Raw genomic sequence first — 16,202 nt, forward strand, 5'->3', positions numbered from 1 at the left:
AATGTTATGGTAACTTTACTTGAATTTTTAAAATACAAGTTCTAGCAAGAACACTTTATTAGAAACAAAAACCAGTAAGAGTGCTAAGTGACAGCATCATATTCGTATATAAAACCTGACAATTTAAAAGTAACAAAACCTAAAAGTTAATGACACAGTAACTTTAAGACTTCACAGGTAAACACGCATATAACCAAATATAAGAAAGGTTGGAAGGATTTGATTTTTATTGGTAAATGCAGATAAACGCTGAACACCCCCCACCCCCCATGATGAAAAAAATAGCTCCATCCATTCTAAATTTGCAGCTTGGCAAAGAAAGAAAAAAGTCTGCGTCAGAACTTAGTAGAGTTTAAGGATATTGACTTTATATATCTGGACATGTGACAATTTGTGTTTTAACCATTAAAAAGCTACCTTTTTGAATTCCACTGCCTACTCTTAAAAATAAAATTCTGTCAACTCTACATATAAGGAAACGCATTGTTTATCAAAATCTAACCTTAACTTTTATCCTCTTTCTTCTTAATAATATAATTTTTTGTCATCTTACTGTTAACTGGGAAATAGATATTTATTAATCAGTGAAAATTTTTTGGGTAAAGTATTTATTCCTGTTTCTTCAAAATAATATTGCATATGACTTAATTCATGGTAAATTTATGCAGGTAGACTTGCACATGAGGCTGTTCAACATGTACCTTTAACGTGCTCTTATATTGACACTTAATCCAGCAGGACTCTCAGACAGATCCTTATACCTGTAGAGTCCCACCGTGGTTTTTTTCACATTTCCAAGCACTTTATTAGAGAATAAACTTGAAACAGATTAATGTAGTAATACAGACGGCTAAGATCAAATATACCCAAGAACTATGCCTGATTTAAGAGACTTCAACTTTTAAATTTTTCAATTTAAGAAACTTACAGCTGGTCCCTGGGGCTGAGGAGGCATTCCTGGTCTGACACCTAGCAAGCCTAGAGGTCCTGGAGGACCATGAGGATATCCTCCATCAGGTATTCGGCGACGGTCATCCCAATGATGCTGCTCCTCCTCCATCCTCCTCCAGTACATGTCCTCCTCATAGCGTCTGAATTGTTTGAATCAAAGTATGTTCTTTACATAGCAAAGAGCCATTTTCAATTGTTCTAAAAAATTATTTGGTACTATTCACTAGCTCATCTTTAGTAGTCATGACCTTGGGAGCTCCAAAGGATAAGTAAAAAGGGATAATAGCACTAGAAGCAACCCCTACTCTTAAATACAAACAATTTTAAACAGACCCATATTCCTCAGATGGATCAAATAACAAATGCTCAGAGTTGTATGATGGCCTGACTGAAGACAAAAGGGTTTAGAGTCCTCAACATGAGCATTCATCAGCAGGTAATTAAATAGGATGGAACCAGTGTTCCCTCTAATTTTTCCCACCCACATGCGGAATGGATTTTGCTATGTGCATCAATATGGAGGTGATGTGTGACACATTACCTCCATATCGGTACACATAACAAAATTAACGTGAAGGGGTGTGGCCGAGAGATTCACAGTGCAGGGACTCAGTGTTGAGGCAGAGGGTTGGGGTGCGGGCTTTGGGGTGGGGCTGGGGATGAGGGGTTTGGGGTGCAGGCTACCCCAGGGCTATGGCGGGGAGAGAGGACTCCACCAAGGTCTCTCTCCCCACAGCAGTACCTGGGCTGGGAAGGAGTGGCGCCTTGCTCCACTGCAGCAGCTCCAGCAGGGCTGGGCTGGGGAAGGAGCTCCTTGCTCCACAGTGGCAGCTCCAGTGGCACTGGGCTGGGGAAAGGGCTCCTCTCCCCAGGCCTGGCAGCTCCAGCGGGGTCAGGGCAGGGGCTCCGCTCCCCAGCTGCGGCAGTCCAGTAGGTGCACATAAAATTCATGTGGTGAGGTGGGACCGAGGGGTTCAGAGTGCGGAACGGGGCTCAGGACTGGGCAGAGGGTTGGGTTGCAGGCGGATATGGGCTCTGGCTGGGAGTGCGGGCTCTGGGGTAGGACAGAGGTTTGGGGTGCGGGTCTGTGCTCCTCTCCCTGACAGCTCCTGAGGGAATGGGCCAGGCCAGAGGACCTGCACAGCCCTAAATAGCCTGCTGTGTGGCCGCGCAGCTTACAGGGAACCTAGGATGGAACCCTCTTCAGGTGACCTCACTGCAGCTTTTGTTCAACTCATTAGACACGTTACCTCATTTCCATCCGCCAGCGTTCCTCCTCTTCTCGTCTTCTCCAATATTCTTCTTTCTGCATCTGCTTTCTCATCTTCTCTTCTTGAATTTTTCTTGCTCGGATACTGGGCTTTACTTCTACTTGCAAATCTGGATTTACTTTTTTCTAATGTTTCAGAGATACAAAGAAATGTTGGTTTTACTTTTCATTTCACCCTGGTTTTAGGAAATATACTCTTCATAGTATTTTTCTACCATGTCAAACAGTAGTTTAGAACACAAGGTTTTTGTTTCACTCTTCCCATCACCCCAAGTCAGTCAATTTAAAGAAAAGTGTTCTGTAAAATGTAGTCTGATGCTAATCCTGTGCTATTGCTAATCCATAGTAAAAAACATGGAAGGACCTACCATAACTTTAATTACTATATACTACGTGTTCATGTTTCCAAACACTCAAATACAGTGTTGCTTAACATTTCCATTAAAAAAAAACAAACACACAGCACATATCACTTCTTTAAGCCACCTGTATCATCTTAAAACACCCACCAAGAAAGATAAATGCAATATTCTTCCACCCTTTTACACACCATTTGGGCATGGTAACCACTAATCTTGAATTTGAGTAACAAGTTACTACAATTTAGGTCTTGTAAAGTTTAAACTACTGTTAGCAGTATATCAACTAACTTTATATTGAAGCCTGTGCCGCCTTCCTTTTAGATGCATTTCCTTGGCATTAGGATCATTAAAGCTGCACTCACAAAGTTTGCAGTGAAAGCGGATCACCTTCCCTTCATCGTTCCGTACCTTGGAAATAAAATAATGTTGAATTAGATTTTTGGATATTTAAACCTCCCCCATAATTTACCTTTTCTACAAATTAACCTAATTTTACAAGAATCTTAATTGTATCCTACACAAAACATGTTCACATATTTACATACATATATTTTAGTAAGCACTTTAAAAAGAGGTATTGTCAAGAAAAGAATTGTCAATCATGATCAGATTCTCATTGTGTTAAGTACTGTACAAAGAGGAACACGTGATTCATACCCAGAAGAGCTTATACTCTTAAAATATAGTTTTATTAACTCCTTAGATTCAAACAAATACTTAAAAAAAAAAAAGAGTGGAAAACCTTTTTTAGTATATTTAACTTAAACCCTGGATTCTACAAAACTTATGTACACATGCTTACCAGAATGCACAATGAACAGTTCCATTGACTTTCAAGGTTCTGCTCACAAAGTGAGAATTTAAGCACATGCATAAGTCTTTGCAGGATCAGAGTCTTGCTTTATAATTCTGATGGACACATTTTATTTAAATCAAACAAGTATACTAAGAGGATTTTCAGATTAATACCTCCTCCACATAGTCATGGCCTACTGGCTGGACATCACTCTGCAAAGCAGCAAGAGTTGTTGGAGTCACTGGTTCTGATGCTGTATCTGGTTTTACTTCCTGGGTCTGTACAACAGCAACCAAAGGAGTAGTCTTAACATTTTCAACAGCTTTCATATCTTCCTGTTTACTTCCTGTTGTCTGTAGCTTATTACCACCTAAAATCAAAGTTTAAAATGAACTGTTAATTTTGGTAGAATGATTATATACTTACAGAATATGTACAAATTAAAGAGATTTCATTTGCAAATGGTGAGATTTTGGCCAGAGTGCCTCCATTTTTTCAAATATTTTAAGAATAAATTTAAACACCATAAACATACAATTAAACAGAGAACATTGTAAAAATTCAGCTACAATCAAGGTTTAGGGTGAGTTGTTTTTAATTTTTCTTAAATAATTTAATGGTACTCAAATTTTTTAAACTCTGTTAACCAAAGTTCTCCATTTTTGCAGTAAAGACTTAGTAGGCATGTGCAATTTAGACTTCTATTAAATCTAGCTTAGCGTTCTGCAAGCACAAGGCAAGACTGAAAGGGAGCAACCAAAGAAACAATGAGGAATCCGATGGCACCTTAAAGGCTAACATATTTATTTGGGCATAAGCTTTCGTGGGTAAAAAACCCACTTCTTCAGACGCATGGAGTCCATGCATAAAATAAATAAATAAATTCCACCAGGCTCCTTGTTGTTTTTGTGGATACAGACTAACACAACTACCCCTCCGATACTTGCAACCAAAGAAAGGTATCCAGATGAGCAATCTTTTTGCTTTCAGAAGTAACCCACTGTAGAACTGCTTTCATAAGACATTTTTTGCTAACAAGATCAAAAAAACAGAAAGCGTACCAGAACTGAATGTTTGTATCAAATAAAACATATAGCCCTCCAATGCTGCCAACACTTATGCACTTGACTTCAAGGGGACTAACTCTATGTGGACAAAGTTAACATGGATAACTCGCAATCATAAAGTTATGCATATGCACAGGCGTTTGCAGCATTGACATCGTACAGACTAGATACATATAGATTTTAAATCCTTATAATAGGTTAGGTTTCAAAATGAAGACTGACTTCTGTACTTGCCAACAAAGTTTATTTTCGGTGTAGATATTTTCTTTACAGGTATATTAGCAGCAACTACGGACACTTTGTTGTTGGATGCTGCGTTAATTGGCGTGCTTGCTGTGGGAGTAAGAATTTTCACTGCAGAAGATGTAATGGAGGAGTTCACAGTGCTGCTGCTAGTTGCAATATTTGAAGCAGAGGCAGTCTGTTTGGAAGCAGATGCAGATGTTGAGGAAGTAGACTGGGTAACAACATTTGGTTCAGTTGAAGGAATGGGCTTTCCAAGTTTTGTGTGCAATTTAACCACCTAGAACCAAAAAATAAAAAAATAAAATTAATAGGCTCATTAAAAAACATGAACCACTTGGTTTACATTAAAAAAATAACATGGCTACTATCCTTAAAAAGTTGATCTGCATGTGGGGGAAAAAAAAATGAACTTGTGTCCATTTTTGTTTCTTTAATGATTTATAAATACAAAGTTTCAGACCTCTAAACTTTTCTCTGCTTGCTTTTTAGATTAGAAATACAGGTCTTATCTATCCCAGAAAAACTCCACTATGACTGAACAACTAGTGAAAACATGACATCATCAGAGTCAAGAGTCAAAAAAAAAGCAAGCCAAGAAACAGATGGTGGAGTGATTTTTAGTCAAATTGTTTTATATTTCATGTGTTCTCTCCCACCCTCCACGCCCCTTGGTGGGGAGCTTAAACTATTTTAATTACTATGGCTGAGGAACACGTTGGAGAACAGATGTCTTTATTAAAGATTCAATAACTCTGCGCCATCATTGAAAGTGCGAGATTCCACAACACAGACAGAGACTGAATGAGCAATAACAGGTCTTTCAGCAAAACCAGGGAAGACCCAGATGACATTCCTGATATTATACACAGTAAAAAACAAGCAGAAAAACAAGTATTCAGGTTTCCTTTATACATCATATAAAGTCCTTTGCAGGATACCTTTAAAATACAATTAAATTTCAGTTTTCTGATAATAGGATTTATAAGAAATATTGACAGACTCCAAAAAAAGAATCATTTAGTGCTCAATAATAAAAGGTACAAGATGGGAAGAGAGGGTGGAGAAGGGGATAAAGAACAGTGGATTAATCTTAGAAGTTTGACAACTACAGTAGAACCTTAAAGTTACAAACACCAGTGTTACGAACGGACTAGTCAACCACACACATCACTTGGAACTGGAAGTATGTGATCAGGCAGCAGCAAAGCCAAAAATATAAAAAGCAAATACTGTGTTAAACGTAAACTACTAAAATAATAAAGGGAAAGTTTTAAAAAATTGACTAGGTAAGAAAACTGTTTCTGTGCTTGTTTCATTTAAATTAAAATGGTTAAAAGCAGCATTTTTCTTCTGCTTAGTAAAGTTTCAAAACTGTATTAAATCAATGTTCAGTTGTAAACTTGTGAAAGAACCACCATAATGGTTTGTTCAGAGTTACAAACAACCTCCATTCCTACCTTCTGATGTTTAGCTCCACGAATATGGGCAGCATATGCATCTGCTCCTGTACAAGACACATCACAGAGCTCACAGCGTAACTGATTCTGAGTTCCACGAGCAGAAGTACTGCTGTTGCTAGTGTTCTGAGATGCTTTTAACGCCGCTTCTTTCTTTTTGTGTTTCTGGCCTTCCAAATGTTCTTTATAAGTCTATTTAAAAATGCAGTGAAAAAGCATACATCCTCAATACATTCTTTTTACTCCATTAATTATGTCAGTCATCTGATGCTATAAAATATACAATAGGTTATAAGCTAGAAATAATCAACACTTAAATTTTGCTAGGGAACATATTTCCTATACACAGCACTGCCATTTTATTGTGCGTGTGCTTTGAGGCATAAGCCATGCTGGCAGGGACCAGGAAACTATTTTCCTTTCATGATATACAGAACTCCATAGTTGGCAAAAAGCAGTAAGGACTTTTTTCATCTTCCTACTTTCCAAATCATCAAGTATTGGTCAATGCCAAGTGACAGATGTTAACCATCAAGTGATCTTATCCAGTAGGCTGTACCCAAGTCCTGCGTGATTTAGAGCGCCCCAAAAAACTCAGTAATTCAGAAGGAGATACTGCTTAAATACATCAGGGCGCAAAGTAAAACTTTTACAATTGAGAGTGTCCTTGTGTGGGAAGGGGCAGTCCAAGTGCAAGAAGTAGTAGAAAAAAATGACAGTTTTTTAACATGACATGCAGAACAACAAATATTCTAAACAAGTGTGTAAAAAACTCTCATGTTCTTTGCTGTCTTAATATGAATGACCTGACAAGATAGTACTACATTCAGCCATTTCAAAACTAGAATGGAGTGCTAGAAGGACAAATAGAATACTACAAAGTAGAATATTTTTCAAGGAGAAATTTCATAAAAGCTTAAATTCTCAAGGGTCTATGCGTCTGAGAAGGGAGTTTTCCCCAGGAAATTTGCTACTGAGCAGAATAGCGCTTCAAATAGAGAATGTTAACTTTTAGCGTGCGAAATAAAATTCAGCTGTTCACAGAGCACAAACATCAGTATTTCCTTTTCATAGGGGTACACATTTTCAAACTGCTTCTAGAGGGAAGTTATTTAAATGATTTCCGCAATCCACAACTGTTCTTAAATAATGCCTGTTTTTAAATATATGAAATAATGACTAAGCGGCATAGTGGAATGTCATGTAATACAGGTACCTGTGGTCCAGCACAGCTGATTTTACAAACATCACAATAGTGGATCTGTGGTGGTTTGGGAGGTTGTTTTGGTTTCAGTTGCTTATTTTGGAATGGTGCCTTTTTAGTAAAGGTGGTCCCTGTCCAGGCAGCTGTTGCAGCAGCAGCAGCCGCTGCTGCCGCGGCCTGTTTCTGTTGCTGCTGCTGCTGCTGGTAATAGGATGATGCTGCTGAATATACTGCGGCTTCATAGCCAGAATAAGAGGTACCTCAAAAGATCAAAATATGATAATGTTACATTATTATACATTGTATATCACAGTTACACGCAAGTTAGTTCTAGGGATGCTGCATGACATTTAGTTTTTTTCCAGAAAGGTACATTTTGTGATCTAAACATTTTGATAAGGTCCTGAGATGCAATGTGTGGTCAACTATCTTATCACTTAATCAGAATTTTACTTGACCTTTTATGATATACAAATTTAAATACCATTTCCCACCTATGTCAGGGGCATGTTTTCTCTCAGACAGATCTTTGTAGCTATACAATTTTTAAATATACTGTGGTCCCCTATCCTGGCAGCTGTATCAAAGCTGCCATTCAAGAATGTGCCAACGGTCTGTGCCAACGGTCCTGGCACATCTGGGAGGGCTAGGTGTGGCACAGCAAAGATGAGATAAAAGCCACTAGAAATGAATATTTGTTCAAACTTAGGTTTATTAATAAGGAACAATTTATTGTGTAAGAAAAGGATACACATGGATGTGAAACCAAAACCACAACAGTGCTTAGGAGCCTCTTCTCTTTGATATTTAACCATCCAGCATCCTCAGATGCACTTTGGTGCAAACAAACTGTTGGCCTGCTTGATTCTCTGTAACTTGCCTTATCTTTTCACTCCTTAATTTCTAGTACCACAGTTGAATAAATCAAGAAAACTGTGTTTTCATGCCTTTGAGCCAGTTTTCCCATAAACTCTCCACATCTAGTGGTTCAACTACTTTAATCCACCGATTAGGCTTTTTCTGTTTCAAGGAACATTTTAAATGTCCCATTTAAAACAAAAACAACAAGGAGTCTGGTGGCACCTTAAAGACTAACAGATTTATTTGAGCATAAGCTTTCATGGGTAAACCTCACTTCTTCAGATTTGCACCATGAAAGTTTATGCTCAAATAAATCTGTTAGTCTTTAAGGTGCCACCGGACTCTTGTTGTTTTTGTGGATACAGACTAACACGGCTACCCCCTGATACTTGACACCATTTAAAAGAGGATACCAAAGATCCAAGCAGCTACAATGTTCCAGTTGATTAGCATCTGGTTATAAAGCTAAACAGGATTCCTTCCACTTTTAATCAAGCCTTGAATCTCTTATGTTTGGAGCAAAGCTCTTGTACACACCCCCTCCTCCCAGAGGAGATCAAAGTAATCCAAAATCTAAGTTTTACTCTGGTTTGCCCCCTCTCCTCTTCACAACTGTTGTCTGATGGTGGTACATTGCCTCCAAAATTTTATTTTCTTTGGACACTTGTCTCTGTTTTTTTCCATTGCATGGTTTCTGCTCCCTTCCCATACTTGACCAACACCAAGAACTAGCCAAGCAGTGCTGCAATCTCTCTTTGATATTATGTTCAACAAAACAGGACCACATACAACTACTGTTCTCTTCCAAAAATGTGTCTGAATATTCTGCCAATATAGTGATCTAACTAGCTGAATATTTCTTGGTGCTTTATGACACAACTAAACACAATTACCAAATTTTTGAGCCTACAAAATCCTTTTCCATAACATGACTCACAAACCTCATAGTAATATAACTTGCAAAATTCTTACCAGAGTAAGTGACTGCTGTTGTACTGTATGTAGCACTCTGAGTATAGGATGGAACAACAGTTGCTGCAGCTGCTACTGGCTGCACAGTGGAGGATACTGGATATATGGAGAAAGTAGTTGTAGCTGGACTTGGGGTGGCTGGTTTTATGGCTGTCACTTGTCGAGTTTGCTGGGCTTGAGTATACTGAGTTGCTCCTTGGCTATATCCTGCTTTTGGAGCTAATTAAGATAGAAGAGTAAAGTTGTATAACGATTTAAAAATTTGAGACTAGGTGAATTTCGAACGACATTAAATTTTTAAAATAATTATATTCAACTATATACAAGTAACTAAGCACACAACAAATGAGGATTTTTCTGTTACAACACACACATGCCAGAGGGATGACCATGTAATAAAATGAATACAATCCTAAAATGCATCTGCATAACTCATTTCACTTTCTTCTCTAAATACAGCCAACCTTTTTCTTAAGGGTCTTTCAGTACTATGAAAAGTAGCCTGACCTATGATGATCACTTTTAGTTTGAAGTTCATTAATGGACAAAAATTCAGAAGCATATTATACAAACGCTGGTTTTATTTTTAGTATTCTAAATACTTTTTGGTTATCCTGAAAATGAAAAACCAAGCAACACACAGTATATTATGCCTAATCTCTCATCTGCTAGTAGCGGCTCAGCAATTTATAACCTCTCACTGGAAGAAAAAATACAAAAAAAATAGTCCTACCATAGAAGAATGGTTTATAAAAGCATAAAAGGATGCTGTTATGGAACAATTAACATACCAATTACATACCCAGCAAAATAGACAGACGACAAATAGATACTTAGATATTTGGTTACATTTTATTCAGTACTCATAAGAACGGCCCTACTGCGTCAGACCAAAGGTCCACTCAGCCCAGTACCCTGTCTTCCAACACTGGCCAGTGTCAGGTGCCCCAGAGGGATTGAACAGAACAGGTAATCATCAAGCGATCCAGTCACTCTGTCTCCCATTCCCAGCATCTGACAAACAGGCTAGGGACACCATTTCTGCCCATCCTGGCTCATAGCCATCAATGGACCTATCCTCCATGAATTTATCTAGCTCTTTTTTGAACCCTGTTATGGTCTTGGCCTTCAGAACATCCTCTGGCAAGGAGTTCCACAGGTTGACTATGTGTAGAAATACTTCCTTTTATTTGTTTTAAACCTGCTGTCTATTAATTTCACTTGGTGACCCCTAGTTCTTGTGTTATGAGAAGTAGTAAACACCACTCAGAGTACATTCACCAGAAAATACCCCGAGCAGGTATCCTTTTTTCCAACTTTTAACATTTGATAGACATACCTGGCCCATTAATTATGCATAATCAGAGATTTCACTCAATTTAATAAAATCAATAGAAACAACATCATAGGTGTTGTTAACAATGCTCACTCTTTAATATGGCTAACTCCCTAATGAACAGATAGAGCTGATGACTATATTCTTGCATGTCTCTTTAAACAAAAGATAAGTGTTGTAATGATTATTGTTTTGTTTCTGATATTTGCATGGCAAGGATTTGTAAACCTGTTAATATGTCCTTAAAAAAGGATTATATGCCAGGAACATGGTGTTTCACACAAAGAACACTACTACAGGCTCAGGCCACAAAAAACCAATCAAGTCCAAACTACCTAATTTTTGTGATTCACTCACTTCTAGCCTGCTGTTCCCATAGCTTTAGGAGTATCTAGTGTTGAGACCTAGACTGTGTTTCTTGTTTAGACTGCATATCTGCATCTACCTTTACTATTTGCTTTAGAATTCTGAAAGCAGAGAATACCAATTTTTCCAAAATGGCATGGAAAATAATCCCCCTTGCTTCTTTTGATCCTTCTCAACCTCCTCAAAATCCCTCCTCTAATATGGTACTCACAATTTAGCAGACTAATCTACAGATGGTCCAACTACTCTCTCAGAAGAATAATTTCTACTTGTGTCCAATTCTCTTCTTGGCCTCTTATTGCTGTATTAGGTTCCTATAACCCATATAGCAGCAATCTGGAATTTCCCAGTTGTACAACTTCCCATTGACTCCATATAGGACTGCCAGGTCATGGGACCCTCGCATAATCTTGAAAGCCTTGGCATGGCATGGCAACAAACATTCAGAGTTAAACCTGAAAGTTGTTCTTCCGTACCTAGATCTCAGGTTACAACTATTTTCTTGACATGAAGACTGAACTGACGCCTGTCAGAGTTCCAGTAAACTAGAGAGAGATACAGTTAGGGATCTACCAAATTCATGCTCCATTTTGGTTAATTTCAGGACCAGAGGGTTTTAAAATTGGTCAGTTTCACAATTTCAGATGTTTATGTCTGAAATTTCAGTGTTGTAACCATGGAGGTCCTGACCCAAAAGGGGATTGCGGGGGAGGGAGGATCCCATAGCCGTTACAGCAGGGGTGGGCAAAGTTTTTGGCCCGAGGGCCACATCTGGGTATGGAAATTGTATCGCAGGCCATGAATGCTCACAAAATTGGGGGTTGTGGTGCAGACTCTGGGGTGGGGCGAGAAATGAGGAGTTCAAGAAGCAGGAGTGGGTTCTGGGCTGGGGCAGGGGGTTGGGATGCTGGGGGAAGAAGAGGGCTCCCGCTGGAGGTACCAGGCCTTGGGGTGGGGCTGGGGGTGCAGGAGGGTGCTCTGGGCTGGGACTGAGGGGTTCAGAGGCTGGGAGGGGGTTCAGAGTTGGGGCGCGGGAGGGGGTCAGGGTGCAGGCTCTGGTCGGCGCTTACCTCAAGCAGCTCCCAGAAGCAGCGGCATGTCCCCCTCCAGCTCTTACATGGAGGCATGGCAAGTGGCTCTACACGCTGCCCTGTGGGCAGGCGCCACCCCTGCAGCTTCCACTGGTCGTAATTCCTGGCTAATAGGAGCTGCAGAGGCAGCGCTTGGGGTGAGGGCAGCATGCGGAGCCCTCTGGTTCCCCTTACGTGTAGGAGCCAGAGGGCGGGCATGCTGCTGCTTCCGGGTGCTACGCAGACTGGGGAAAGCCCCTGACCCCACTCCCCAACTGGAGCGCCAGAATGGGTCAAGTCCTGGATCCTGCTCCGTGGTGGGAGCTCAAGCACCAGATTTAAAGGTCCGGAGGGCTGGATGTGGCCCCCGGGCTCTACTTGGCCAACCCCTGTGTTATAGGGTGGTCACAGGATTGTCATACTCACTTCAGAGCTGGGCTCTGAAGGCAGCAGCTGTGGAGTTTCCTGAAGCTGGAGGAGTTTCCATCCTGGAGATGATGGCAGGTCCAATCTCCACAGCTCCCAGCTACTAGTCACGGCCAGTGGCAGATTAATGCATGGGCCCACTGGGTCCATGCCAAGTTGAAAAATGGGTGCCCAAGCTCTGGCAGGAACAACGGGCAGGGGAGGGGCGCGAACCAAGACACCCTGAGCCCCGGCTGGAGCCGGCGGCAAAAGCCCCTGAGCCTGGGCAGCCTCGAGCTTGGGCAGGAGCTGCAAGGGGCGGCAGCCCCAAACCCCGGCTGGAGCCCAGCCACCCCCAGCCCCTGCAGGAGTTGTGGGGGATGAGAGGACAAAAACCTGCACCTGGGCACCCAAAGCCCCTGCAGACCCGAGGGGGGCGGAAGCCCCCAATCCAGCCACCCCAAACCCCAGCAGGAGCTGCAGGGCAGAAACCCACAGCGCAGCTCGGGGGATGCTGCAGCACAGAAGTGAGGGTATACCACCCTCATGTCTGAGCTGTCTGTGGAGGTAGGTCTGATTTCCTCCCATAACCGCTGTACTGGGGAAGGACAAGTCCTGTCCCTCCCCAGCCCTGCCAAACTAGCAGATTTCAGGGAGATCAGGTTTTACAGGGAAGGTCTTATTTCACGGTCCGTAACACATTTTTTACGGCTGTGAAATTGGTAGGGCCCTAGAGTTAATGACACTTAAGTTCACACTGTATTCCTCTCTTGCGCAGAGAAGAGTGCCTTCCCTTGCTGGAGAGCGAGAGGCATTAAGTATGAACTCTGAATTTAGGTCTCAAACTGTGCCCTATCTTTCTGTTATTAGAGTATAAAGCCCCTTCTAACAACATTTTTTTAAACTGCAGCCATATACTGTACAAATGGCATTTTTTTAAAACCACATACACAGTAACTGGTCTCTCTCTCCCCAGACTCGTGTCATGTTCTGAAACAACTTGCTCACCCTATTGCTTTCTTTAAGCAAACCTTCTCTCACCATATAGCTAAAGCTTGCCTTTAATTTCCCATCCACACCAACATTACAAAGCTTTAAAATTTGTTTAAATGGGATTTAAACTTTGTGATGGCCAAAATGGGTTAATACTGACTTACACTATTTAATATAACAAAACTATGCTCAAAAATCCTTTTCTTGTCCAGATCTCTTCTTGTTTGCACGGGCCAGCCAAAGTGTATTTGAACTTGGTAGGCACAACATATTTTAAAACACACTTAAGTATTGTTAAATTCAATTTACATAGAAAAAGGTGTGTGTATATTTAGGCAAGACGCTATTTGAGGCAAGGTTATTAAGTGCTGGGTAACAGCAGGATTTTTGTCCATACATTTATATTTATATGGGTTACATTATAAAGCTAAGAATAAAAACCAATTTGTCTGAGGTATCCAAAGAAACGTTTTTAAAAGACAAAGCAGCACACTGTTTTGCACTGACCGAAAAGGAATTTCATGCACACCACCCACCTGTCTGGTAGTATGATTCGGCTACAGAAGGCTGAGGCTGGGCAGCAGCAGCCACTGCAGCTGCAGCAGCTGTTGGTTGTTGATAGTACTGCTTGCTGTCATAAGCCACAGCTGGGGCAGTGGATCTAACATATGAGTAGGAGTCCTTAAAAAGCATGCAAAACAGAAAGAAAGGACCTGAGTTTCTGCTTAAATATGTCTGGTGCCTGGGATAATCAAAGGCAGCCAAAGGGAGAGACAGCCTACTGAACTAAGTCAAACAATTCATTTAAATATGTACATTATTCTAGAGTTAAATAAGCCTTTTATATTTTAAAATCTTTAATCTTAAATTTACAGAGACTAAGAACAACAAGTGATGAACAGCTTTGATGAACATTAACAGACCCAATAAATAACAGCAATTCAACTCTTGCATTTAAAAGTATTTTCTCATTTTTCCACTTTGTTACTTCCATTAAGGAACAGAAAGAGGCTACTGTCAGACTGTTCCACTATTACTTTTATATCAGAGCAGAAATCCTATATAATTTTAAGAAAAATCACAAGCCTGCTCAAAATGTGTATTTTCACAAAATTCAAGTATTTTTTTTTTAAAGAAGAAATGCCCACCAACACTTCCTAGGTATTACAAATTTGATTTAGCATTTTTCCTATTTACATATAAATTAGAGGGGAACATTAACTGTACCTTTTATTAGCATTTTGTTTTATATCGCATCAACCATTCTGCAGTTTAGAGAATTTTCTACTTGGATTTACCCCACTTGTTAAGAAGCTTAAAAAGTAACATTTCGTTCCCTAGCAATTTTGGTAACCTTGTATTTTTTCCCTTTGTTTAAGGCTCCTTTTTTCTCTGTCTGTGCATCAACATCTAGTAGCAGGCATATGCACTGCTCCTGTAATTATTAGGATGTGTTAGTTAATTGCTGTTTCAGACCATTAGAAAGAGCTTGCTTGTTTTTCAGGACTCTAACCAGAGGTGGCTATTTAAAAAAAAAAAAGGAAAGAAAAAAAAAGATCTACAGAAAGAGCAATTAAATAATCATTAATGCCACCTACCTCTTCTAAAGTGCTTTTTCATCAAATTAAAATAAGTATTATAAAACCAGAAGGCACCCCCTAATAGATAATTTTATAATGTGGCCCTTTAAATAGGGCAGTCTTTTTCAATTTATTCTGCTTTATGCACAAAGGAAAACAACAGTGTCAATACTTTCAATCCAGTTCCTGAAAATAGTTTTAATACTTTACATTATACATTAAATATGACCAGTGCCTGCATATTTACCTCAGATAAATCTTGTAAATATAGGCACTAGCCTCAAAGTAACCAGGAAAACTCCAAGGCTCCGACCGACTTTAATAGGAGCTGAGATAGCAAAATAAATTATTTATTAAACAGGGCCCATACCCTGTAAAAAGAGCCACATGGGCAGTCATGTGCCCGCACAGAGCCCCAATGACTTCACTTTATGTCCCACTGACTTCAATGGACAATTCACGTGTGTGAACGTTTGCAGTATTTGAGATTAGCAGATAGGGATGATGGCAGCTTTTAGTTTCTTTATTTTTAAATTGAGTGAATATGTGCTTGAGAAAAGTGCCAGACTAACAGTTCTGGAGACTGAAATCCTCTCTCTACAAAGCAGATGTCGTACTGCCATTCTTGGGGTAACTTTCCTCATAGTCCCTTGGTTATACGCCTCAACCCTGACTTGGAGAAGAGGACAGGTCAGTCTCCATGCCACGCCCTCAATTTTTGGCCTTTGTAGAAGATACCAACAAGGTTGCTGAACTTGATGGTAGTTTTTACGATTTGGACATTTGACCAGCGGGAACTAGCCAGATTAGCAAACTCATTTCACACAGATGACCAAACATCCATCAGATGAGTTTTGATCACTACCGACCTGAGATGGATTCAAAGTGGCACTTACCTGGTAGTTTTGTGTAGTGACCGGAGGAGGTGGTGGTGGGGCTTCCTGTTGTCTCTGGGTATAACCGTAATCTGTCGCCGTGTGTGCTGTAGGATAACCTCCATAGGCAGCAGCTGTTGCAGCAGCTGCAACAGCTACTGGTGCAGGCCTGGCTACTGCAACTGTAGCTGCTGCTGGAGCATATGCAGCAGTAACCGTGTGTGCAGCTACTGGAGCCTGATGGACAGTGTAGCTAGCAACTGTAGTTGGATGGGAATAGGCTACACCCGAAGCTGGCTGCTGGCTATATTGGAAAAGGATAGTAAGTATTACCCATCAAGTAATGAGTCCATTAGTTCAACAGCTAAACATGTTAGACGGATATCTAAAT

The 16,202-nt window shown here is 40.4% G+C and overlaps 1 protein-coding gene across 3 annotated transcripts in view; it reads right to left on the reverse strand.

Moving 5' to 3' along the window:
* Positions 1 to 16,202, reverse strand: part of ZFR (zinc finger RNA binding protein) — a 55,189-nt gene that overhangs the window by 14,624 nt on the left and 24,363 nt on the right. For 2 of the 3 annotated variants that reach the window (XM_084629505.1, XM_084629507.1), the window contains exons 3-12: positions 15,833 to 16,115; positions 13,893 to 14,037; positions 9,187 to 9,405; positions 7,366 to 7,613; positions 6,150 to 6,341; positions 4,669 to 4,969; positions 3,553 to 3,749; positions 2,872 to 2,991; positions 2,202 to 2,347; positions 929 to 1,091 (exon numbers count right to left, since the gene is read on the reverse strand). In XM_084629505.1, coding sequence (XP_084485631.1) covers positions 929 to 1,091; positions 2,202 to 2,347; positions 2,872 to 2,991; positions 3,553 to 3,749; positions 4,669 to 4,969; positions 6,150 to 6,341; positions 7,366 to 7,613; positions 9,187 to 9,405; positions 13,893 to 14,037; positions 15,833 to 16,115 — 2,014 coding nt within the window. The remainder of the gene's footprint in view (positions 1 to 928; positions 1,092 to 2,201; positions 2,348 to 2,871; positions 2,992 to 3,552; positions 3,750 to 4,668; positions 4,970 to 6,149; positions 6,342 to 7,365; positions 7,614 to 9,186; positions 9,406 to 13,892; positions 14,038 to 15,832; positions 16,116 to 16,202) is intronic. The other variant, XM_084629506.1, reaches the window with a different exon arrangement.

The sequence above is a fragment of the Lepidochelys olivacea genome, assembly GCF_965140295.1.
Source record: "Lepidochelys olivacea isolate rLepOli2 genome assembly, chromosome: 5".
NCBI lineage: Eukaryota > Metazoa > Chordata > Testudines > Cheloniidae > Lepidochelys > Lepidochelys olivacea.